This window comes from Haemaphysalis longicornis, unplaced genomic scaffold, assembly GCF_048455015.1.
Source record: "Haemaphysalis longicornis isolate Haplotype H1 unplaced genomic scaffold, Haemaphysalis longicornis Haplotype H1 scaffold_26, whole genome shotgun sequence".
Lineage (NCBI taxonomy): Eukaryota > Metazoa > Arthropoda > Arachnida > Ixodida > Ixodidae > Haemaphysalis > Haemaphysalis longicornis.
The window spans coordinates 3327202-3354737 of record NW_027526319.1 but is presented as its reverse complement, the minus strand read 5'-3'; the positions used below and the strand labels follow the sequence as shown (position 1 = coordinate 3354737).

Genomic DNA, 27536 nt, shown 5'->3' with positions numbered 1-27536 from the left:
AATTGTGCATTTTAGTGTGTACGTATACTGATCAGCATGCGAATTTGCAAAAACCGAATCGTGAAGTGAGTGGGAAAAGCGTAGTTATCATCTTCAGTACGTCCTAAAATTAAAAAAAAATGCCAAACACCTAGGCCACATCTTTCCAACATCCTACAAGAAGAATGTTTAATATTTCAGCCACCTTTGACCGCCTGAGTGTAAAGCTACAAGCTATGATGTAAGAGCGTAAAGAAATGAATGTTAAAGACCTCCATATGTGAATGTCCTTTCTGCCGTTTTACAGGGATGTACTGTAAAATTTTCTATGAGCAAGGGAATGTTGTGTACTCCCCGCTGTTTAAGACAATAAGAAATGGCCTAAAAAATGAACAGCGGAACAGCGGAGCTGTTTTAGTTTGAGCTTATTCGGGTAGCTTTAGCAAGAATATACCAAAAAAGAAACTGCGCCGCCTGTACACGCTGCACCACCGCAGAAAGGCATAACAGTGAAGCCGGCTTTTGCGCCTGCTCGAGTGTGAGCACAAGGACCGTATGAGCATGTGCACCTCTTACTATTTCATGCTAAGGGTGCTATTTTTTAGACTGCTAAAATGCAAAAAATGTCGAAGCTTGCACTATTTTTGCAAAGCTGGACAAACAGCGGAGTTGGAGTTCGACCCATCTTGTTTACCCCTCCGATCCGTTGTTTGTGGTGTGACCGACCGAAACGGCCGCCTCGTAAGACCCTGCTAAACTTGGCCTCACCCCTCAGCACTTAGCCTAGCTTAGCAAGAACATCGCCAAACCTAACAAAACTTAGCGAAGCCTAGCAAAACCTAGCAAAACGTAGCTAAACCGGAAGAAGCTGGGTCAACCACCAGCTGCGCTGTTTCTTTTGCAACTAAACACCCATTTAACACCCTTTCAACACCGTACAGAAAACCGAGGGTGTTTCGGTCGGTCAACACCCTTTTTTTGCGCACACAAATGGTCTAAAGCTAAAAATTAGGGTGTTGAAACCTGAGAAAAAGGGAGTAATGACTTCCTCACACCCTTTTTACACATATACTGCACCTTTGTAGGCGACAATGGCGTAAACAAGTATAGTGCGCCCATGCCACGCAGTTTTGATGTGAAAAAGCTTTCGCGCTTCCCTCAAGTTTTTTTTTTTTTTCAGAAAGGGATAGTAACGTGTTTTGTTAACCAGAAGTAAAGATTGGGTCTGTGCTTTTGTAACTGCGTAATTACGGCTTTGCGAAAATGTAATTGCAATATCACGAAGAACACGCCAAAATACTGATCATTGTAAGCCATCGGGCACTGTCCTACAAGGCCTCCTCTGGCCTTGGTAGAATCGAATATTTAGTCTGTCCGTGTTAATAACAAAATGCTATTATTATTGCGAGTAGAAAATTACAGCTTCATTCACTTTGCCCATTGTCTGAGGTTTTTTGGGGCACCACTTAGGTTGACTGAATTTTATTGCTTACAATGTTTAAAGTGCGGTGGAAATTCTGTCGGTGTTTGATTATAGCGCGCAGTGTTCTGATTTAAACTAGGAACCTTAAACATAGATGTTCACTGAAATGGGCTGTATTGGACGTTCAAAGAGTTTTGAGTTGTGTGTAGCCCGGAAGGAGTGCGTAAAAGGTGGCAATTTTTTTTTTGTCGAATTACCTCAGCATTTTCTTTCTGTGTGACAGTTCGAAGTATGAGATTCTTAACAAACTAGCTAGTGATAAGTACAACACATGGGCGCAAGAACACTGGTCAGCTTCAAGCGCCTCATCGGCGTCTTTATTCGCGTACGTTCTAAACAATCTGCGGTGAGTGTTTCGGCCTATGTTGGACACAAGGACAGAGACATGACTTAGTTCTTGCCGATAGTTGCCACGCGTGGATAAATGCAGCTGTTGAAAACCCCGGGCAGCTGTACCTCGAAACTTGACCTGCACCCAGGCACCCAATTGAGGCAACAAGTCGTATCCACCTAAGAAAACTGAATGGCCCAGTATTTCTATCACGTTAATACAAAACGAAGGCCAGTACGTTTGCGGGTACCGTATTCACGCACCTACGAGTTCAGTGATCTTAGAACGCCGAGCACTGTCACGCAAGTAACAACAACGGCAGTTAAAGCAGTGGCGTCATGTTACTATTTCAGGCTTTTCAAATCGTAATTATCTGTACTTGTACATACACTGAACTCGTGGAATTTCCGTAGCTTGTCATTCGGCGAAAACAGTAATGGGTTTCGGGAGGAGTTCTTTAAAACGAGGCTTCAAATATTTTCTTGACACCTTATGGGCCCAGCCATTTCAATTCGACCTACCAATAATTCCCCAGACGTTTTTGGTAGCCTCACAGGTTAATAGCCAAAAAAAAAGAAATACTGGCAACCACCAATGTACTGGATTAACGCTGAACCTCGGCAGTTTTTAAGAAAGCCTATAAAAACACGACTTTAGAGGGTTTTATAAAATCAACTTAACGAGACGCATCTTACGCTGGGCCAAATCTGTGGAGTTTAAAGCCATGAAGACAAAACCCAACTTTGGTTCATTCGAATTCTGCTTTGTCCCTACAACAATGATACTAATTTCACCGCACATTTCGAACAAATAGTGATGGTAATAAAAAAACACTTTAACCAGTGGCAATTGCGAAGCTACTTTCGGATTTCTTTTACATGACGTCATAGAATCTCCTTTTTGCGATTGGCGGTCGCCCGACTAACACATCGCTAAGACACGTCACTCAACTACTGTAGTGGGGCCTCTGGTTTCATTTGGTTGGATCACTTTTATTTATTTATTTATTTATTTATTTATTTATTTATTTATTTATTTATTTAGCAAAACCCCACAGGCTCCGGGTGGATCATGGGGTAAGGGGGGCTATGCAAAGAAGAGGAACTGGAAGTCAAATAGCTAACGCACGGGAAAATGAAATATAAAGAACATCATTACACATTCCTTAAGAAAAAAATACCCTGAAAAATTTATAAGCAATCAGAAAAGAGCGAAATTCAAGGAAGTAAAAAACGAGATACAAAGGCATCGTTATCAAGTATGTTGGCGGCACAAATATGAAACAAAAATATATGGAAAATGCGCATTTATATGTTCACGGTATCTCCCAAGGTTGACATAGAAGCGATAGCGTCAGGAAGACCATTCCAATGAGACAAGGCACCAGGTAGAGCCGATGAATTGAATGCAAGTGTGTTTCCATAGATACTTTTGAAGCTAAATGGATTGTGCAAATGTGGCGACATGCGTGAATGGGGATGAGGGGGAGTGGGAATGGCCACTATGGACGTATTTGTGAAAAAAGCTACACAAGAGCGACCACGCGACCAATTTTTAATGGCTGTAATAGAATTTCAATGGTGACGTGCAGTTAACACACTGATAATTACTTTTTAGTATTGGTTAATATGACGTCATTCCTGTCCATAACGCGTCAGTCACAGTTTTTCATTTCTGCGTTTTTTTTCGGTTAAAACGTCTTTTGTGGCTGAAATGGGGGTGAAGGAGGTAGAGAAGCCTGATTCTTTCGAATAAAGCAAACTTGTTGGTTCCCTTAACAAGTGCCTCCTTCACAATCAGTCAAAAGCTTGTGTAAGGACATTCTTTTGATATTCAGAGAAACAATATAACACGAAGCAGCAGATAATTCCGCAGCCACATTGCAAAGCCCACCTCTTCAGGCCGGTTACTCTAAAGTGCACGTGTTAAGTACGCTGTCTGCGTACCCAGGCCTTCACCTTTCGTAAGTGCGACGTCCTGATTGCGATAGGCGATATATATGTCGGCGCCGATCTGAGCCATCGGCAAACTAGATGCATACTACGGCCCGATACGGCCCGAAGTGACGGTGATAAGAGCTCGATCATACCGGAAGGAGACTGCCACACCATGCTTGCGTTGGCAAGGGCCCCGCCAGTTGCTTTGACCACGGGCAAGCTGCGGGAATTCCGATTGGAGCACCTGTACATGTCTCAGGGACTGTTTTCTGCCGTACACGTTACGGCCATTCGTGCAAAACAAGAACGCATCATCACTTCCGGGTCTGGTTTGAACTCCAACATCTGTTCACCTCTTCAAGTAAAGAACATCGTATGTATGTGTTGAAGCGGCGTTTCTTCGAGGAGGGAAGACGCACCGTGCAAAGTGAGTAATTACATCAGTATAATTTGCGTGTACCCTATTTTACAAATGGCCGCATGACAAGACAGGAAAAGTAATCTAATAATGGTCTTATTTTTGATTATCTACTCTCGTGTGCTTGTCTAATCGGCCTCCAAAAAAAAAACGCTTCAACGCCGACCTATTAATAGATATATCAATATATCGACCCGTGTAAAACGAATGAAACCAAGTTCATCATCATGTACATTTAGAAATTACGTCTTCATCTGGGTCATAGAACATCCTGAGTTACACTTTCAATCTTTGATTGCTCAATTTAAAACCAACGGTACTACCCGGCAATGCCCCGATGAGCGCCTGTACTAATGAAAATAACATGTATAACACTTCTGCAGTTATTTTAAAAGCTACGGTTATGAAAGCTACGGCTATTTAACATCGTTTTTAGTAAATTTATCTTTACCGAGAAAATGCCAGGTATGGCTATCATACAAAATAAGAAAGACATATTGCGTTGGTGCATGCCTTTTTCCACGTTCGTTCGTTCCGGTCTTTTCAGCAATTTTTCGACAGTAAAGACGTAACGATAATGTTCTTTCAACATTCTTTTAGGAATGTTCAATCAAAATACCTGAACATCACGCCTGGGTGAATGTTTCAGGGCAATCCATCCTTCGCATCACACATTGTTTGTGTGCATGCACGAACAAAATTAACAGCCACGTTTCCAGACTGTATGTTTTAATGAATAAGTTTTGAGGGTGTTTCCACGTAAACTGAAGGGTACCACAGCGACGACACTCACAACTGTTGCAGCTGACTTTTTTCACTGCAAATCAGGCAATTTCTTGTAACCATCTTTTTTCTTCGGAAACGACAATCCACAATATACAATTGAAATACCGTTACAGCCCTGCCCTACCAGTAGTAAATGGTAGATTGGAAAAGATAGGACTCGAAAGAAGGGACGGTCCTAGAGATGCCGTCCTTTTTTGAATCGTTATAGCGTGGGAGGAAACAAAATTATGCAAGCAGTCTCGATGTATGCACGAGGCTATATCAGAATAAAATAAATTATAAGAACTTCCATGCACCCGCGGTAACCCGCTGTATCCTGCTCACCTAAGCGTTTCGGCCCTCCGAGAAAACTACATGGCTGCGTTCAATAAAGGCGGTAAGCGGTCTCTGTGGAAGGTGGTCTCTTGTGACATCACAAATTTGTCCCACGCAGTGGCTGCGCACCAGTAATCACAACCACGAATCTCCAGAAATTCAGACAATAATCAACTAATTCGCTGTGTCCTTATTCCATTTCGCTTCATTGTAAATTTTTATAGGCATATTGGCTACGAGTACCCAAATACGCCGGAAATGTGGACAGCAACGCCTAAACTGGACAAAAGAGGGACAGGACAGGGCGCTGGTTAGCACCAACACGGTTTACTTCGCCGTGAAGGAATATATAACCTAAAGGAGAGAAACGTGAAAGAGGAGAGGGACAGGTAAAGATAAGAGATATTAAAATACTAATATCTATTCACAAGGAAACGCGAGAAGAAGGTTGTCATCTATCAAGATATTCGTGCTTCTTTTGTAGCAAGCCAATAGATGGCTTGCTGTCGGAGGAATCGTTTCGCCTGTGGATGACATGCAGCTGGAAGATCTCTTGCACACTGACCTTTGTATTTACCATGGGCACGTGTATTCTGGAGTTTTCGGGTGCACTTGCACTTGTTGGTGCAATGCACAGCGAGATTGCTGCCTGTTCATTTCTTCAAAGTGCCTTCATGTTCGCGCAGCCGGTCGTTCAAACAACGCCCCGTTTCACCCGTGTAGGACTTCCTGCCCGGCCACGGAATGTCGTAGACGACGGCTAGCTTGCATTCCAGCAATGATTGTGAACATTTTTTTTTTGCAAGGTCTCACGGTAGTTCTCTCCCCATTCACTCTGCTGCATAGGCCACCTAATTTATAGCGAGCACTAAACATAACGGTGACTCCTGCTTGAGCAGCAACTTTTTTCAGTCGGTGAGAGACACCGTGAATATACGGGATGATTGCAATTTTTCTTTAATCTGTCCCTTCGCGCTCTTTCGAAAGTTTTCGACGGCAGCCCGTGTGTCAATACTTCGCGCACGCTTAAAATCCCCAGGTGGTAAAACAATCCGGAGCCGTCAAGTAAGGAGCACCTTATAGCCCATGTGTATCATTTGCAGTTTAGATTCTACAAATATGTTGTAAGTGCAAAGCGCGGTGTTCCACACGTGAGTCTGATAACAAATTTGGATTGCATTATTTACAACGTGTAGTATTTTTTGAGGATACATGTACCTTGAGCGACGTGCTGAAGTGTAATTTAAGTTGGTTAACAATCTTCTTCAGGGGCAATTGCGTGAAGCCAAAATACATTTTTGGGGACAGGTCCAGGCCTGGGACCTTCGAACTCTTTTGTTTCCCTTTACAAGCACTAAATGTTAGAAGTGCGAGTTTAGATGCGGCGCATTCCACCCCTCATGCTCGAAGTGCCTTGGCATCTTGTCTAAAGTGACTTGAAATGCTTCTTGTCGCTCACCCATAGATCCTGCAGGAATCCATAAGGTACAATATCAACGTAGATGCCACCACGAAGGGGGAGGGGTATTTCCTGCAATATTAGTGGAAAAAAAACAGGTTTGTTGTAAAGCCACAGATTGTGGTAGTGGACTTCACTGGTGTAGTACGAACGGGTGTACTGAGAGAATTCCTCGTACAGGTCGCGGCCGTGGATGACTCTGAGCTCTAGTCTAACGAAGGGGTCAATGAGTTGGAGCGGCTGAGACAGTGGATGAGGTTCCACTTTTGCCAAGAAGCGCAACGAGTCCGAATTCCCTTCTAGAGCTGTCTGGCATTTCGGTCATACCATTTGCCGTTGTGTTAGCAACACGGAAGGCGTGGGGGCTCAAAGGAACAAAGAACGCAGGATAAAACGCACTGATCAGATTGCAATCACGGAGGTTTTATTCCCGTTTTTTTGGCTTCATGCCGAGGCTTCATACCGAGTTTGAACAAAAGTGGCAAAATCATTGAGCCCTGGAGGGTACAACAAGCGATCGTCCTATACGGGGCAGAATGCAATTGTCCTATTTGAACGGTAGTGGTGCGGATTCGTAAACAATGCTGCAGCGTAAATATAGACTTTCCCCCACAATTAATGGATGAAAGGCCCTGAATGTTAGGGAAGGGTACTGATATTATCGAAACCGCCTTTCATCTCTGGAGCTAGGATGCAGTGCTGGCGGGTCTTGGAAGCCGGTGAACCATGTCTAGTTTAAAGAGAAAGCTTTCTTAGTCGTACCAACGGCGTTCTGTCAAAAAACTAATGAATTTTCTCATAGACCGCTTGGTCAAGCAAAAAGCTCTATAAGGCCTCTTTGCCCACGGTGCGTGGATGAAGCCGGTCTCCCTTTCTGTTAAACCGTTTCTCGAAAACTGCGGAAACGTAACGGTCCTAGGTACGACAACACATGCATCGATCATGGAGAAGGAGTACAATAGTAGTTTCTTCTCGTAACACACGTATCGTATACATTTATATTGTTCTTAGATGCGTTGACTTAGTGCTCGACAAATCGCTGCATGGGTTGATTTTCAGTTTGCGATTTGGGGTTTTGAAGATTTGACAACCGAATGCACGCACTTTCAACTACGCTAGGATATACTTTTAACCAAGATTTCGGCACCGTTTTGGCGCAGTTTTGAAGTGAGAGAGCTGTCGCGCTTCTCTGAACCCTCTTTGGGAAGGGGTGGTAAATATTTAATTTAAATGAGTATGTCTTGACTGGGTAGGCATGGAAGAAAGCTATACATGCTTTCAAGAAAATTACCATGATCTTCCATGTATGGCTAGAGACAAATTTGAACCACATGTTCAAATAATGTTCCTACACAGGGCGTAAGTGAAATTGGCCTCAAGGTCGCTGGTGCTACGGGTTTCTCAAGTTAAATTAATTTCTCTCCGAGGTACGATTTGTCCGATTGCCCGATAAGTATTCATATAATTTGAACGTGTTTGTCGAGTCGAGATTGTCCAGCAGCGTATTCTGAATTTTTCCTTTATCGGTGTAACCTTCGGGAGAGACATCGGGAGCAGGCTTCTATTTTGACAAGGGCAAAAGTGGCATGATTTTTGGGGTTGGGAGAGGAAGCGTGGGTGAAGCATTGTTGTCTTTGCATGCATTTGTAGCTCATCGAGTCTAAGGGATAAGCAATCTAAGTCATAATAATTTAGATTCCTTATTTACCATGAGGGATCGAGAGGAGGGGCCACGATCGGGGGCTACCAAGTGTACCCTGCAATCGCGCGCACAATTCCGGCCAATATTGTAGGCTTAGACTTTTAGAGTAGCCAGATGCTTTGTGCAATAATTTAGCTATCTTGAGACACGTTTTGTATTTGTTTTGGGCTCTTGTATCGCTTAGTTGGTCCTCCTCCGGAGTTGCACAGTTGCAGAATGTGCGCAGGGTAATCTTGCGGGGTAATGTTGCGTGACAGGCAATTGAGGTTTCTTTTGGGGCAATTACTGGAATTCTCTGTGTCCAATCATCCATTTTTTGAATGGGACTGGTTGGTACCAATTCAAAGAACTGCTGCCAAACAGTTATGCGGGCAATCTTTTGCACCATTGTCCTAAATCACAAGACAGGAAGGTCTTACTGATCACACGCAAGAAGCTCAGTGCAAGCGACAAGCCACGGAGGATGCAGAACCCATCAATGTCTGCCACAACGTACACAGAGTGATTGTCACGACAACTTCTAGAACACTCTAAGAGAATCCTGCAGTTAAGCTTTACCACAGCGAGTTGTCGTGACCATTTTATGTCGGAAAAAAAATTGCGAAAATGACAATAACGCGCATACCATCTGAAACGAAAAAAAAGTACGTATTTGCTGACTTCGCTGCAAATATCGAATGTCGATGGTCTTCTGCGGCTCCCTTGCCACGCAAATCTTTCTCTTCTCTCTCCCTCACACTTCTCACGTTTTTCGCCTCCTGTATCGCTTTTCGCAAGGTAATTACGGAGGAGGTCGGTTGAAGTCAAGTCAACTTTCCCGCGAAACTTCTATTTCAAACATCACATGGAAGACTAAGTACTGAAAACGCACTGTAACGTCCGAAACATTTCATATAACCTGGTCGTGATGTGGCAAGCACTCTATGTGAATAATTTCTTTATCTCTCGCTGCCGGCACGTGTCCGCACCCCGCTATCTTATCGTGATTTTCCAGAGGAGTGCTCTTTCATGCTGTTTCGTCTATGGCGCGCCCGGCATGCTTGCTTAATAGGAAAAAGGTGCAATCTCTTCGTTAATGCCTAGAGTGTTCTTAATTTCCAGATAATGTGCTCAATAACCCAGGATGTATCTGACAGTGCACGTTCAGACAAATGCATGCGACTTAACTCAGCGCCATTCGATTCCCTGACGCTCGCCGCCGCGCGTCTTTTTAGTTACTTATCCAGCATTTACCGACTACTTCTTCGACTGTCTTTGAAAACGCAGCGTGTTTGCATGAAATGGACTTAACTTTCGCCTACTGATAATAAGGGCGCATGTTACGGGTTATCGTGAGTGCGGGTGCGGTCCGCAATATTCCAGTAAGCTGAACTTCAACAAACAGCCGCCACGCTGTGGTTTGCGTTCACCAAAGCACTTACCTCTGCCAAAGGGGCGCTAGCTATCATACGTGAGCAAGTGAACAGGGATCAAATTCAATACGGATAGGGCGTTGCTAGGCGTGCAGTTTACTCGCGGTGCCAGGTATTTCCGTTCATGTCAATCACTAGTACCTATGGTTCATTTCAGAAGCTGCGCGCAGCACTGTGGAGGCTACATTGTTGTCAACGCTCCTCCCACTCAGTACGCCAAACTTACCGTGAAGGGGGCCTTGAAAGGGCATTTCCGTTTTTCCTCTGGCCATGTAAACCGTAAGGCCCCGGCGACTATTGTCGCTTTCCTTCACGTTAGGCGTCCTCAGTGGCCGTGCTCTTGACAACAATGTAGCCTCCACAGTGCGGCACGCCGCTTCTGAAATAGGTGTGCGAATAAAGGGACTCTGCAACACTTCCGACAAACTCGTTCACTTTTAAATGCAGAGGATTTCAGTAACTCACGATGTCACCCGCGTTGACTTCCGTAGTCCGCATCGCTCCCCCTACACTATATAAAAAAATAATACCGGCGCCAGGTTTCGATCCCACAACTCTGCGGGCGGAACGCAAGGCACATGGTGCTCCAACCACTGCGCCACAAAGCCGACACAGAACGGAAGGTTACGAACGCGCCTTATATCCTTGACTCATTCAACCGTCGGCCACAGGTGCGCCCTCTCCCCCGCGTCCTCCTCGCCTCCTCTACGCTCGCAACACCCTCTCTCGCCGCGTTCGGTTCGGGCGCACAACAGGTGGGGACGTGCGCAACACCCTCTCTCGCCGCGTTGGGTTCGCGCTGAGAACCCACCTGTTCGCGCGCAAGAACAGGTGGGGCGCTCGCATCGCGCTCTCTCGCCGCGGTCGGTTCGCGCTTAAACCACATATGTCGTTCGCTCGCGCTCCGGTCGCTAACATCTGTGGCGTGATCGTGACGTCATCACGGGTTCATGTGGTGGCGCGATTTCCGCGCTATAACACTCTCTCGCGAGGGGCATTGGATTGGATTCGATTGGATTGGCTTGGATTGGCTTGGCTTGGCTTGGATTGGTTTGGTTTGGATTTGAATTGAATTGGAATTAAGTGGATTGTGTTGGATTGTGTTGCGTCATAGCCGCGCCACGTTGCGTCATAGCCGCGGCAGGGGGTTCACGACACGTTTCACGTTTCACCATCGACTTCATCGACAATGTCTACGCTGGAAGACAACAATTACAACAACAACAACCAATACGTAATCCATACGACTTGCAGGCGCGCCCCCCGCGGAAATTCTCTGCATTTGATCGTGCCCCTCGCGAGGGGGATGTTTCTTTTTGTAACCATATGTACCATAGTATCGCACTGCATGTACATTTCTTTTTCTTTAGCGTCTGGAAGTACTGCGAAAGCTATATTTATTGCCAGCATGGAGCGGCATTGAGGGATTTGCTCGTCACAGTGTTCCATTTCCCATGTGCTTTTGTGGCTTTCTTTTCAAAGTGGCTATTGAATGAGCTCGTTGCTGCAACCGAAAGAAAGCCGGCCAATAGTTGCTACACCCCTGTAATAACTTATATCCAGCGGTCAACGAAAGTAAAGACCCAGGTAGAGAGAAAAAAAATTGAAGCAAGTAGTTAAGTTATCTTATGGGTGTAGAGCCGCAACTTTTGACTGAGGTACTTTGTGACCACCTAATCTAAGTACTCGATGTGTTGGTTGACTACCTGCTGAAATAATTTAGGATTTTGAAAAAAAAGTTGAAAAAGTGTTGCGTGGTCCCTTTAAGGTTTTCAAGAACTATTGGACGCAAACAATGGTACTCGTATCTCCAGAAGTCAGATCCGCCCCAGGTGATTAACGGAAATACGCCACAAGTTTGATTTAATTACTTGGCCGAAAAAAATGTATTTAATCATTTTCTGTTCTGTACGCCTTTTATTTAAAAGAGACACCTGTGCGCAGTCAGCAACCCATCTATGCTTTTGGCAACATGGTCAACGACCGAAGTAAACAAAAGCAGGTGTTTTTTCGTGCTAGTTATCTCTTCCCTGTCTCAGCCTCTGGTTAAAGCCTATCAGTCGCCGTCATTCTCAAGTTCGTATTGGCGATTACTTTTTCTTCATATTTCACATTTTAACAACAAATGGCCACAAAGCACAAAAGGAACGTGGCGACCTTATTTCTTGCACACTCAGTCTTGCGATGCCTGCTCATTTGCCTCATATATGACACATACCGGCCTTGACAGTCCAGCCTGATTGATTGATTGTGGGGTTTAACGCGCAGAAGCTGTACTTCGCCTAGAAGAGAGAGAGGGAGAGAGACAGAGAGAGAAATGTTTAATGCGACCGAAGACGGCAGTCTTACATAATGCTGGGCTTTCTACTTCAGATGGTTGGTGAACATGTAATGAGGGCTAAATGCTAAAATGAGTGATACAAATGGGGTATCGAAAAGCGAAACAAAATTCACCTGACAGACACACGCACACACACATAAACACACAAAAAATCGTGACAGAGGCAGCCACTAGGTGGAGTCAAGTCCAGAGTATATAAGGAAACCCCACACAGGACTGCCTTTGCGCTTCCAGGGGCCTAAAAATTACTTCATGCAGATATTTCTCGCCCGTAGTAAGCTATGAGGCGCATTGTACTAAACGGCTCCAGATTAATTTTGAACAATCATGGATTTGTAACGTCCGCCGAAATCTCGTACACAGTACACACGGGCGAGTTCGCTTTTCACCGCCATTAGAAAACAGCCACCGCGGCCGCTATTGAACCCGCGTCATACAGAACAGAAGCACAGCGCCCCAGCTACTGAGCCACCACGGCAAATGGCTTTCTAACCATGCCTATTTAAGGCCACTAAAACGCCAGCATAAAAATAATTTTCAATTTTTAAGGGTTGCACCTGCGATTCAAAAATGGCTGTTCTGCATTGTGTAAAGAAATGGCCGCCTATCTGCTCCTCTCGTAGCAAATGTCGACGAAAGACGGTAGTTTGTTCGTCGACATTTGTGATGTAAACGCCTCCTTTCGCTTTCCCGCTCACCTCTCATGCTTCCCTCCCCCGTAGCGCTCCTCCCAAGGTAAACACGCGAGAGATTTGCTCACGTCAATTTAAATTTACCGTGTTCCACTGTGCCATGCCGGGTGCCTCGATGCCAGCGCTGCCGGACGGCGGAGATGCGCGTGAATCAAGGCGCCCTACTTAAATGTTTATAAAGCCACGTTGCCCTTCTCCCCTTGCGTTCCAAGCGGAACATGGAACAGATCTAGCGCAACTTTTCGCTATTGTTGCCGTTCGATTTCTTAAAATTCCTTCAGGAGCTATATTGTTGCGGGCGAACGCAGCAGACGGAGTGAATATTTTTTATGTAGTGGATGTAATATTTCATTTGCTATAGCAAAAATCTAGCATCCATGAATTTTTGAAGGAACCCTGCAAATATCAGTATGTATTGATTTTAGGCTCATATTTGCGTAATGTTTTGTTCTTGCTCAACAATGCTGACAGGTATGAACATTGCCACTAAGCTTCGACGTTTCGATTTGGCTGCCGGTGTATAAACCTATTGTGCAGCTTTGGTTTAACTTTTGCCGGCTGTCTGATTGTAGCGACAGACAGACAGACACAGGCATACAGAGAGACCAAAATTTTTCCCCTTCAATTAGCCCAAGAACGACTATCGTCTTTAAACTTTTTTTGCCGGTCCCACGCATAGCTGTAAATCGGTGTAAAGCGAAGATTTAGTCGTAGCATACCTGGGTTGCGAGGAACTGGCGTGGGGCTCAATAATAGCGCAGCTGTTCATGGTCGACGCTTTCATGGGACGAAACATTGTAACGTGGTCGCAACGAGGTGGAGAGGGTATGGAATAGCGAGGAAAATAGCAAGCACCAAGCATACATGCCGCAAGGTTGAAACATTCCGACACGAGACGCTTATATAAGCAAAACATTTATAAAAAACCTGGTGGCAGTGTTTATGCTTGTCAACATTATTCCGCAAAAACAAAACATAAAGCATATTTGAGTATAGAAATAAATACATAAGCCCTATTTGCAAAACTGTTTTAGCGCATTTGAGACAAGAGATGAATAATCAGCACATTTGAGGCGAGAGATGAACACATAATCAGAATTTACAATGTTGTTTTACTCAAAAAATGTATGGGTTCCTCATTCTTGCGACAACAAATAGAGAAATACGCCTTAAAAAGAGCTCGCGGCGCACCCTCGTGGCGGTGTTTAAATTTCGAAAATAACAAAAAGTTCCAATACATGGCGCAAGCAGTGGAAATGGCAGAAATGAACGGGCGAAATTAGAATCGATCTCCAAGCTTTGAGAACTTCAATGAAGCTTGGAATGGCTTACCGGCATCAGTCAAATCAACCTCGTCGTTGCGTACTTTTCACCGCCTTCTTGGCTTTATTTTTATTTACTTACGGACACTACAGGTCCTTCTCAGGCCCATGCAGGAGTGAACACATAGAAATACATCAACTGAAATTCAACGTACTACTCGACAGTACATCAGTATTGCTTGGCGTAATTTTAAAATGCACAACACACATAAGTTGTGTCATGACATGCTGACACAAACGAGTGCGGACAGGAACACAATGATTCCAATTTTGAAACAGAACACCAACCAAAACATGTATCGGCAATACGTTGAGAAAACACTTCTAAGGACACCGATTTCCCTGTTTCTTCTTCTTCTTCTTCTTCTTCTTCTTCTTCTTCTTTTTCTTCTTCTTCTTCTTCTTCTTCTTATTATTATTATATGGCTTATTATTACTTATTATTTCTTCAAATAACTTATATCTGTAACTTCTACGTTTAGTATAAGGATAAAGCGTTACTCTGAATGAATAATTGATTGACTGTCTTGCTGATTGATTGATTGATTGATTGATTGATTGATTGATTGATTGATTGATTGATTGATTGATTGATTGATTGATTGATTGATTGATTGATTGATTGATTGATTGATTGATTGATTGATTGATTGATTGATTGATTGATTGATTGTAGGGTTTAACACGCCGACGCAACGCAGGCGATGACGGGCGCCGTAGTGGAGGGCTCCGGATTAATTTTGACCACCTAGGGATTTTTTACATGCACCTAAACCTCGCACACACGCGCATTTTTGCTTTTCGCTCCTTCGGAAAAGCGGCCGCCGCGGTCGGGAAACAAACCCACCACCTCGTGCTAAGCAGCACAACGCCGTAGCCACTGAGCCACCGCGCCGGGTTAAAGCCCCACTTTTAATCACTTGTCACACATTCAATAACAAGAGGTAGCAGTGGTTCACTGTGGGACTTCTCTCTGCATTACCTCAAGGTATTTCTACACTTTTTATTTTCTCGAATGAATAAACTCTGATTAGATTTCATTAGATTTGATTTGATTTGAAGGTGACTCTTGCGAATAAGCCACTCCAGTCAGCTCCGCTATTAACATCAGCGTTCGAAACTGTAAGTCCGTGACGCTGGGCTAATTTTTTGTTTTGGATTCGCGCTGGCCGCAGTCCCTGAGTTCTTAGGGCAGTGAGCAGTGGCGAGTGAGTCGATAAATACCAGCCGTAGGGATAGAGTTGAACTTTTCTGTGTCCCTCTGCAAGAGGCCTCCAGCTAGAAGCGCTAAGATCGTCATACACGCAGGAACTGCCGCTTTGTCGCGTGCCACCATCCCCGCCCCCCCTCTTACAAAAAAAATGTCGCTTGCGAGGCTAACCTTTTGGGCGCGGCGCCCCAAAGGCCATCCGAATCTTGCACAACTTCCCCCGGCGTCCCTCTTGAAGCCCTTTCCGGTCTCTGAGGACGCTATACCAGGCGGACCGCTGCTCCACCTGACAGCTACTCCATCTGAATATTTCTCCCGAAGCCCTGTACACAATTACTGCAAATGGCTGCGTTCTCCTCAGACAATGTGTGGCACGTGACTTTTATTTTGTTTCTCACCTTGAGCAACTTTCTGCCGGCCCGAAACAAATCATTTCATATTTATTAGTCTTAATAAAGCCCACCACATAAGTTCGCGCGTGGGGAGTAAGTGTCGTTGTTTTAGAGGAGAAGCTTATCCGGAGTCACTTCATGCGGTGCAAATTGTTGATACTGACTGAAATGTTTCAAGCAAAGAAAGAGACCTCTTTACAACAATGACAGCAGGTGTTTCTTTTAACCCAGGTCAACCTGTCTGGCGCAGCTGTTTCTGGCAATCATGAGAGCCGCCCTCATTTGGATACCACTCCTCATCGCCGCCAAGACCGTGAGTTTACTTAACGTTCCCCTCGACGACCCTGTGAATGTGTGCAATGAAACCACGGATACGTCACGATCTGACAAGAGGGACGAGGACGTGGCTGAGCCGTCGTTGGAGACCCTGATGCGGTGCCCTATTGGAATGCACAGCTGCTCCCAGGAGCTCGTGAGCTGCGAGCCAGATACGTACGCAGTGACCTGCTCTTGCGCGTCCAACTGCCGGGCGTACAGAGACTGCTGTTGGAGTGTACCCTTCGTCGATCAGCTGGACCACGAGCTCCCAGAAGTATCATGCGTCGGAGTTCGGTATCGCGAATGGTCGATAAAGACCGTGCGCATGGTTACGGGCTGCCCCGCCTCGTGGCCGCAGGATGAAGTGAGAGTGGGCTGTGAGGAGGCGCTGCTTTTTAACGACACCTTCTACTTCATCCCTGTCACGAGCGAGAACAACGTTACCTACAGGTAAAGCATGCGCCTTGTGAGTCTTTAACTGTAACAATTTCTGTCCTCACGCTAAACAGCGATACAAGACCGTATACAGCGACATTGTACCTTATAGAAACATTCAGACATCACTCCTCTTTGCATTCGATAAGCAGAACGAACGAATATCATAAAAACGGATTGGTCGGTTCTTCCCAAAACAGCGAACACGATTGAAAGTATGATACTACTAGTAAATAGGTGAAATACTTCTCCGATGCTTTTCTCCCCAATCTTGAGTGTATACTTTCTCTGTGACTTTTAATCTTTCCTTTGTGGCGTAAAAAGTAGATAGGTAAGAGTATTTCGAAATCAAAGCGTGTAGACAAAAGAAGGCACCATGGGAAGCTGCCCATGATGGCGAGAACGGAAAGAAAAAGTAGTGAAAACCCGAATTCTGTCCGCTCTCTCTCAAGAAAAAAAGCATGAAAACCTAAATTCCACAGAGGTTTTGTGTACAGTATTCCTAGAATTCAGCGTACCGCGCATAACCACAACAAAATCCTGGCAGCGAGAAGGATTAATAAGCTTTATTATGGCAGCGAATAACAAATTCCTCAGTAACCGTCCTTTCCTTCCATTTTTCAGGAACGGATATTGCGCCTTCTGCAACAACGACATCACCAACCCTATTTTCTGGAACGTGACCAGGCCCGATTACGATCGCAAAAGCATAAAAGCCTACATCCCGGAATTTTTCGATGAGCACCCGACAACGTACCTAAGGCCGTGCCACAACGAGGCCCTCAAAGACACATGCAGGACCGGGGTATCCGAAATATCTCGCCGGTGCAAAACATACTACGCACCGGTGACAAACGCCCAAGATAGGGGAAGTTCCGTGTACAGAAACGTGTACTGCGCCTTGTGTGATGGAGCTAACGTGTCTCAACACAAGTGCAGCCCGTTGTTTCATTCGAGGAACTTCACAACGGCTGTTCCGTTCAACGGACACGCTGACAGACAAAACGTCCCCATAAACCTTGCGGACCTGTTCAAGCCTGTAATCACAACTCGTTCCTGCTACGCCGAGCACAACGGCCATTGCTATTTGAGAATAATGCCGAGCTATGTTAGCGAAAGTGAGACTGCGCATATAAAATTGGGCAGCACCCGGAACAGGTCGCACGGCAAACTCAGGTTCAACCCCACCACATACTACGGCAACCGCCATTATATCACGCTAGCCTGCATGTCGCTCTCGATAGCCTGCCTTGCTTTAAAAGTGATCGTATATTGTGTATACAATGAGGCACGAAACTTCTCTTCAAAGTGCACTCTTTGTCTTTCCTTGACTCTACTTCTGGCCCAACTTCTCTTCCTCATCACCAGTCACATGCGCCTTCAACCGATACCCTGCTTGGGTAGTTCCGTGCTAATTCACTACGGGTTTCTCTCCACTTCCTTTTGGACAACTTCAGTGTCGTTCGACATCTGGAAGAGCATCACCGCCGTCCAGCTTTCGTCGTCGCGAGCACGAGCGTTTACCATCTACGCCATTGTCGGGTGGGGCGTTCCACTTCTGGTAATCGGGGCGGCTTTGACGGTTGACTTCACGGCACCCACCTCTATCCTATCTCCACAATACACAGGCCCAAACTGCTGGATCAGAAATCCTTGGGGTCTGGTGCTCTACTTCCTTGTACCGAAGGCGATTGTTTTGATATTGTGCAGCACAATGTGGTTGAGAACGCTTTTTTACGTCCGCAGCACTTCTTCAGCATTGCATTCTTTCCAGGAGGCGTCATCTAAATGCGTCGTTGATGCTGCCCGCCGTAAGCAGCTGTGGACCCACATGGCACTGTTTGCTCGCCTAGCATTCATCATGGGTGCACCGTGGATTGTGATTTTTCTCGAACCGTTTGTTCCCATTCCGGAAGTCGACGTCTTGGTTAATGCTCTTGTTGGCTTACAAGGGACATACTTGTTTTTAGCTTTTAAGGACTACCGCTACATCTATTCTTCAGTACGGAAGGTCGCGAAAAGGTTAACTAAAAAAGGTAGTCCTGTCATGTCGGTGTCAGATGTTGCTTCTGCTAAAGAAAGCGTGTTGTCCACCTGACATTATTACCAGTTTGTTATTGAAAGGGACGCCTGCAATACGGCGCGCAAGTTTTCGGAAACATATACGCCTCGAGCTTCGCGATCGCTGCGCCGCCTGCCGCCGCTTCTCCGCGGCGTTGACGGGATTTGCGCTGCGTGGCTAATAGGGGCTCGTGCAGTGTTTTGGTTCTGTTTCGCTTCTTTTCGCCTTTCCGCGCCCTAAAAAAACTTGTTATGGTGAAGTCTATAGGCAAAGAGTACGTTTAGGTCACTTAAAAAGCATCTACGTCTTCGTAGAGTACGCGATCGCCTGCAAGAGCTACCCGGGGACGCGGTTCTTCGCGCTTCGTCACCGCTCTTCCGGGCGTCGGCGACGGCAGCAGCATATCACCCATGTCACCTCCAAAACATCAGGCACAAATGAATTCTACTGCCGCCTCGTCTAGACCTGATACTGGCACAATGAGAGGTTGGCTCCATTTTGCAGCGTGGACAACGAATACGACTTCGTTTCGAATATATACGTCGCAGAAAAATATGTTTCGGGGACGTGATTACCCAATCCCGGGCAATAACTTATGCTTTTTATAGGAATATAAACCATGCGAAAAGGTTAAGTATATTCCAAGCCTGTGCGTCGTTAAATATGTGCCCACACACCCCATATAGCAAGAACTAAGGCAAGTTAATGAAACCACGGGAAAAAATGCTGTGCAAGTGCGGAATTAGGAAACATAATAGCTCTAACAGAAATGAAAAAAAAAACAGCACAGCTTCTGACATGCTAAAGACGTTCGTCGAAACTTAAGCCAGGTAGGGTTCACTAGGCCAACAACTATACGCGAAATGCACTGCTTTTTCGCGAGACATCGGTGAGGGGGAGGGAAGGGAGACGCTGTGTACAAATGCGGAGCGGAATCAAGCAGTGAACGGTTTACTAATCCCACACACAAATGTCGCGTTCACTTTCCTTTTGTTTTTCTACTTCAACGAAGAGCTGATCGTACGGCGGACGCATTTTTGGAAGTATACAGGGTAGGCTGTTCAACAATTAAGCTTTGAAAGGTGTCGTTGGAAGAGTGTGGTATGTGATAAGGCCCTCTGATTTCAGTTACTGCTTCATTCTGCAGGCTCCCTGTGCCATATGTCGATATTTCGAAGAAGCATTTAGTCGCGGACGCGGATTGTATTCTAAGCCCGTTTCCGCGCTGCTCGCAGAGGATATGTGTATCAGATGAATGTTTGTGGGCGCTCACCTCACGACAAGACGACTCTGTCGTGTGCTGATCCCCGAGTATAATTATGCATTGTCCATCGTACTTTTGTTGAATATTCCCGAAATTAACACAGACTGGCTTGTAAATGGTGGTGATCAATATCTGAGGTATAGTATTGGCAAAACGTAACTGGCGTGCTGTCAGGTATGAGTGCTCCGCTGATTATGTATGCGCACAAAACCGATTTAAATCGTAGTGCATAGCCGTAGCATGAAAATCTGAGGAACCGGTGGTTACGGAGACACGGCTAGTAAATTCAGGTCAGTGTAACTACAATCGGCTCCATCATACGCCGGTTCCGCGACGCTAGCCTGTGGTACGTACACACCTGGCCAGCGTCGCGGAACCAGATACACCATACAATACAGACCGAATATACCACACTAAGATTGCGTCAGAAACATTTACACTCTCGTAAACACACACCATCTCCGAACAGAGTGACTACTCAACATAAACATTGATTTCAAACGCCCGAAAACGGTAAATCTCAGTCGTGAACGTGCCGCAAAAGCAGCGGCGGCACTGGGGAGCGGGGCGCGAACTCCCGCGGCTTCGAAACGGGCCGCTAGTGGGATTTCAGTGGCGCCCCTACAGGCCGCGCTCGAGGCGTGTATGCCTCCTGTGCTCGATTTTTGGCGACAGGCAGCGCCCCTAGCGGCCGACGCCTCTGGGTAGTACAAAAGCAGACGACCCTCGCAGCCCTCCGTGTGTTTTCAATTACAAGCCAGAGGGAAAGTTGTTTGTGGCGCTTTGTGGCGTGTTTAAATGACTGCATACTGTATAAAATAGCCCTTAAAGTAGTTGAAGAGGCTAAACAAAATAATATCCGCTAAAAGAAGTCGATTTGTCGGCTTTCTTTAGAGCGATCTGTCGCGGTGGTCGCGGCGTGGGACAGTATCGCCAGGTCGGGTGGTTTAAGTGTTTGACGACAGTTACAGTTTTTTTCTTCTTCCGTGAGGTCTACAAAGGAAAGATCACGAGTAGCATAAACACGGAACGCTGCTCATCCTATATCCTGAGGTAACTGCAAAAGGTTGCTTCAGCGGGAGCATGCAAGCGAACGCAAGAATGCGCAGCCGACTCAGCTGACACTGCTGGCCTGGCACCGCCTTTGAAACACGTGGAAAGTTTGTTTCGTATTTCCGCAAACTAAATAATTCTTGCGTAACGTTTTACGCCGCACGATTTACGAATGGCAGGGTACATGTATACTAGCGAGTAGGTGGGGCAATAGCGCCAAATAAACAAATTAAGCGCTATTAAAGGACGCAAAACATGCACCAAATCACACGCCCGCTGCCTGCAGAGATGTGTACTTCTATAACACCACATAACACAGCATAACATAACACAGCCGCATACACGGCGCGGGGCCCCGAATATTTACATACGATCATCACTGACTGTGTTAGTTTTCTAGTGCAGGGGTCTTCGAATCTGAACGCCGACATGCCAGTTTTGACTTCAAATGCAGTTAGACAGCGATACAAGAACAGAGAATTGGCGTCGTCCAGTTGAATTTCCCTCCCCCACCCCCAATCTTCACACTTCGCCAGATTATTGTCACATTAGAAATTCGCTCAATTTTTTTCTCTTTGCATTTAAAGCCCCCCTTCTCCCCCCACCCGATTTGCCGTCCAGCCCTCCGCCGTGTCGGCTGCATGGAACTCGGCCGTTGCTGACCCTCATTCTAGGCTAATAAGTGCAAACTGGGAATGTATTGTGGAACAGAGCGTAATTAAGTAAAGTGAGAGCAAATCAGGAAAGCAAGCGGCCTCTTAGTTCGCCCGACCACTTTGTTTTACGGCCACTAATTTCGGAATCGAAAAAAAAATTTCACGCTTCTGACGGTCGCGGCATTTTGTCACTGAAACACGCAACAAAACGGCACGCTAACGCTGCACCATGTACTCGTAACGGCGACGCAAACGAGCACTGTTTAATGAAAGTGCACGCATAGTGTGCAGGTACGCAAAAAAGCGGCGCACCGCAGCAGGCGAGAGCCTGCGGTCCGCCGGACTCGCTGGCTTTTTAAATCGCGATTATCGCCGATTGCGTCACTCTTCTTTTTTGATCGGCTGTTTTGTCTTCGTCACCTAGAGTATTAGTTTAAACTAGAAATTTCAGTTAAAATTTCACTTCGTACGACCATCGATCGGTGAACCTTCGAGTAGCAGACACCGTCACTCTCCCGGCAATTTCGTCGGCGCTGTAAACGTGTTTAGCGCTGCAAAGCTTTTTCCGCTAATGCCAAGGTGATCGCTGAAATACATCGGACGCGTCGGGGATGAGCTGGTGAGCACGTCGCAAAATAATTGGGAGCGTCGAGCTCATTTCGCTTCTGTCAACACGGGATCCTATGAGACCCGCGCAGCTTTGTACTGCCCGGAAGTACAGCCCGGAAGCCGCTTGCGCAGCGCACCCTGGGCAGCGCAGGAGGCCTATAAAGGCCGATTGACCGAAAAACCCTCCGTTGGTTCTGGCGGTGGCCTTGGCGTCAGCGTAGGAAGCCGACAAACGACTCCTAAAAGACTGCAATGCGTTCCTTAGAATTAGCTGCGCATCAATACAAATACAAATAAAGGAACGCTCTGCTAGAAAACGCCACGCCGTAAGCTGACCTTGTTGGAAGCTGGGTGTGAAGCTGTTGCTATTGTTACGGCTGAAGTTGTGGTAGAGATTTTTGCATAGTGACTGTACCTGATGTAATTTGGGGAAACTGTAATGACAATGCCATATTCCAGGCGTCTTCGCACGGGTGTTCACCAAGGTCGAAAGATGTAAAGGTAGTTTTTTGACCGCAACCTGCCATTTATTATTCATGCAGGCCCCGTCGCGCAGATACCACGCATATGCACTACTATTAGCAGTGTATGCTCTGTTCTGTGAAATATTAAAGATACGTTAAAACAACATTGCAGAGTACATGGTCTGCTTTATGTAAATATTGCCCGACTTCCACTTCGTCACTTCTGTTGCGTTTCTGGGAAATGATAATTTAACTAATCCGGCATTGTACGGTTTTCGGATGGGCATTGCCTTATTTTGACACCTGGTGTTGTGCGATGACGAAGTGCTTTCTTATTCTCAGACCCAGCGACGAAACCCAGCGAATTCACCACACGGTACGGCAATTTTCACAGCCGAAGAGCGATAATAATAATAATGTAAGGCAAAATTACGGCCATACCCCCACTCCTCGATTTCGCCTTCTCAAAACAAGTAGCTCTGTGGATCCAAGAATGTAATTCGCTTTGGTAATAAACATTACAATGGAGTGGCGCAGCACAAGCAAAGTAGAATGCGCTCCTGCGACACAACTATTTGCTATTAAATACAACATAAAGCTTCTGAACACGACAATCGCAGTTCTGTCGTGTCGCTTAGGTTGCAATGGTACCTTTGATTTTGCAGAGGGATTGCCAAACTTTAAATCGTACAGTGTGGTAGAATTTGTGATACATTCGCATGGTTTAAGAAGGTATGGCATCATAAACGTAATGCAGTAACCAAGCTATTGCTACGGTTTTTTTTTCAACGCTGCACACTTTGTGTTGTTTCTGTAACAAGGCACATGTTTTGAAGCAAAATCCTTATATGGCTTAGTCACCAGTGAAGCCCCCGCTTAGTGCTGGCCTATAGCAGGGAAATAGCTGCTGAAGTGGCCGACGGCGCGACAACAATCTCCATCTACTTAAGGCAAACCAAAACGAAAGCAAAAGCCCGGGATATGTTGAAATTGAACCCAGTGCACTTTGGAATACGTGTACATAACGTACCATCGACGCCTGTAAGAATCCATTGCTTTGGCTGAATAAAGGAGAGCCCAGTGAATGCTTTGTACATTTCTACATAGGAATCATCAAGAACTAGAGCACACAGCTCGACGTACAATACTTTGGACATTACTTGGCCCGCCGTTGGTCTCCAGATTAGGATTACTACGCATTAAGGCTGAATATAGGCACAAAAACATACCCCTTAAGGGGGACTGGCAATTGACCATATCATCTGCCGCCAAAAGGTCACGGTTGAGTAGCCAAGGCCCATTTGGCTGCGACGCCAACATACCCTTTTCCATTTCCATAACACCACCCAAGGGCGACGATGATGACTGCTGCCATCAGAAGATCGCGGGCAATCTGTAAATTCTCGTAGGCCGCAGCGTCAGAATTAGGGACCCATATACTCAACTCCCCAACCAGTGGCATAGATCTGGGAAGATAACGGCTGCCATCAAAGACTCCTGGCCGATTCGCCACTTTAACTGGCTGCGAGAGGATCATCGTCACGTGAAGGAGAATTCTAGGGTATAGCTTGTATTCACTGGCGAGGCATGCATGCAGGCAACCATGTGAGTGCGCCGTTACTGGTAACGTCGGGTTCCGCGGGATGGCGGTACTTGTCCGTGCTAAGCACATGATCTGTGTTGGACGTTAACAAACTCTACCCCACCGAACGCGAAGTAAGGCCTTGAGTCCAATTTGAGTGTGAATAATGACGTCTCTGTTGACACCACCGTTGAGAATCGGGTAGAAATGGAGCAGGCGACGCACGCCAGTGTTCTTTTTTCTTTGGCGTGGCGGCGCAGTGACACGAGCCGCGCCAGGTCCGTGGCCATATCTGTAGCCGTGTTCAATGTTGCTGAGCGAAAAAATTTACACCTCAACTTTTCAATGAATGCCACCTATAGAAAAAGATGGAATGCTTTCATATGCCCTACTAATAAGATGTTCTTAGGTATCCATGAACTTTTTTCTTTCCTGAAACGCCGACATGTCGAGATCAAAGAAGACATTTGTTGTCGGGTATATGGAATGCAGAAAGGGAGTTTAGCACACAGCGTAAATTTTGTACCCTGTTGCTACTTTGTCCGGCCAGTGCAAGACTTCTCTTCGTTTGTGCGCGTTTATTTGCGCATGTCAGCCTCCCATCGCTGGATATTGTTAGGGACGTACCAGGACGCTCTCTTGAGCAATGCCACAGTTTGAGGTTTACAGAAACTTTTTCAGTGTAGAGGAGCCAGAGAGAATAGCAACCGGGAGGGCGAATGACATTGTTTAAGACTGCGGTAGAAAATTTACAAAACTGGATCTGACGGCACAATATCTATCGGTGTCGAAAGGTTGAACTGGCTGCAATTATGTATTTCTTCCATAGCCCCTAGTGTACCCGAGGTTTTTTCGCTAAATAATAGTTGTATGCGCGTATATATGTGCCACCACTCCAAGTATGGGATACGTATTCCCGTAAACTTGCTGGTAATAGGAGAACAGGAAGCCACAAATGCCAGCGTTTAAAACCAGGAATGGTAACCAACGCATGTTCGGCTTTTACTGAAATAATCCCTAGCATTATTTTCGGTTTGTCTTTACAGCTTTTGCGCGATGTGTCCTTTGAGATCACACGGAATAAGACTAGAGCAGCACAAGTAGTCTTGCGTTCGCAGATAATACTGTCACGAGGCGAGGAAGAGGTGGGCACTCGAACATGTCACCGTTGTCCAACTATTAACTGAGAAGAAGGGTGTCAGCGTAGCCGGCGCGAGCACTTCACGGCTGTCTAGTAAAGTGCGTTCAAATACGTCGGTCCTCATCTAGCATGGTTCCTGCCATTTCTGTCCTGCAACCACGCAACAATATTATCTCTGAGCCAACTGGAGCCTGCCATTATCTACCGTTTACGTGAACTGAAGTGTATTTTTCTGAGTATACGGTTAGTGCATTCGTGGACAGACGTCACTTAAAAAAGGTTATTTTTGTTCTAACCACTTGTTAGGATGGCTGAATCGCTTAGCTGGGTTTAGGCGACAGGTGTAAAATGCATATGTAGTTGAACGGAGTCACGCTATAACACTTAAAAGCAGAACCTAACCACCTAAGTCAAGTACTTTGTAATTTCTTAACCTATCAGAAGCGCATGAGGCTTATTGCGACAAGAGTAGTTCACTTTCACCGTATAGGCAACATCATTCGTCGACCTATCTACATAGGTGGTACTTTTAAAAGCGTTTTTAAACTTCCTTGGCGTATTTGATTTGATTTGATTTGATTTTTTTTCTTGCGCGAAAAAACAACAAACAAATCACTTTCGCGCAAAGGGAGCCGGGAAAAAAGCCGTAATAACATTGACGAGCCCCATCCCCCCGGTGCAGACAGGCGGCAAACGGCATTGGCTAATATTAACAAAAAACACACAAACAATAAACGTATATACAATATATGCAGTGACTATAAACTGCACTCAAAATACATACTGAGCAAGGTTTCGAAAAGTAGTAAGCTTGCGAAATACAATAGCAAGAAAGAGAAAGATATTTATACTAATAACAACATCATGAGTTGAGTGTAAAGATGCTGCGTAGATGGTTAAAAGGAATGGTAGAAATGTCTGGATAATTATTAAGCAAAGACGGCAATCTGTGTCGCAACATTTGTTCCCCATAATTTGTTCGGCATTTTGTTACTTTCCAGGTTTCAGGATTGCGAGTATAATATATCGGAGAGAGCTTTTCTAATCTGGCTAGATTAATTAGTGAACCGTTATTTATTATTGGCGGTGAGCGCGACCACGGGCGGCGCTGCGAAGCGCGCCTCCGTGACGTCGGCTTAGGGACTCTCGCATTTGCCGTCTGCTTCACTCGGGCTAGCTCTCCCTGCTGTTTCTTTGCGCTCGGTTGACATCTGATGCTTGTTCGCACCAGATTTTGCGTGTGCGTAACTTTTTATCATAATAAAACACTTTAAATCGTATACACCAGCCGAAGGTGCTATTTAAAGTATAGTTTTTGATACCGCTCCGGAAGAAACATTGCCGGCGCCGCCCCAGTTTTTGCGAAGCCGGCCCTGTGCGGAGCGCGAAGAGTCGGAGTAAGCGTGAGCTTCAGTGTTCAGAATTCTTAGGACAAAGGGAGCCGCCAGCTGCTTATAACCGACAACAGCGAAAATGCAAGACCAAAACAAATACCAGGACTTCGGGGCTGTCGGATTTGGCAGAAGGCATTATGGTTCCCGGTATTCATATGAAAGAAAAAAACAGTTTTTGCAACCTCGCCGAACGATTGAAAGTATTATATCTCCTCACTGTAGGTTGAGTTACAGATAACCCACTCTGTGTGGGGTTTGTACTAGGCTTCTAACCAGTATGGAGGATTATTGAGCAAAACGAGTAACGTTTACGGTGAAGATACAGTAACACTATGTTTGTTCAGACCTGGACGGAAATTCGGTACATTTCTCACAGCCTTATCTCCCGAATATTTAGATACGCGTCGTAGGAAAACTGCGCTCAAGAAGAGGAGCAGGAGGAGGGGAAAACCTAATTTAACAGTAAAATCGAACTGATTAGTGGGCCAGGTCCTCAGTCCAGGACAAGAGAGTAAGAGTAATTTTCATCGATTCATAGAACGCCATCCCGAGTAGACTAGGATTTGTTTCTTACGCCTGGAAGGGGTGGCAAGCAATAAAGAAATTTTTGGAAATATTCATCGGTTTCGATTCTTGTAATATATGCACGTATAATATTTATTTCATTAGTTAGCTGGTATATCACACCTTTAACACCGTAATTATGTAATAATTGCTTCGGTTGGGAGTCAGCTCGTTATGATAACGGTGGTTACGGTAGAAATTCAGAGCACAAAAGC

General features: G+C 45.6%; 1 protein-coding gene across 1 annotated transcript; it reads left to right on the top strand.

Annotated features, from left to right (window-relative positions):
• Nucleotides 1-3917: 3917 nt before the first annotated feature.
• Nucleotides 3918-26552, top strand: LOC144172807 (uncharacterized). Its single transcript, XM_077701424.1, has 3 exons — nucleotides 3918-4157; nucleotides 16011-16547; nucleotides 17157-26552. The coding sequence occupies exons 2-3, from the start codon at nucleotides 16045-16047 to the stop codon at nucleotides 18628-18630; spliced, it is 1977 nt and encodes a 658-aa protein (XP_077557550.1). The 5' UTR covers nucleotides 3918-4157; nucleotides 16011-16044; the 3' UTR covers nucleotides 18631-26552.
• The last annotated feature ends 984 nt before the right edge of the window (nucleotides 26553-27536 follow it).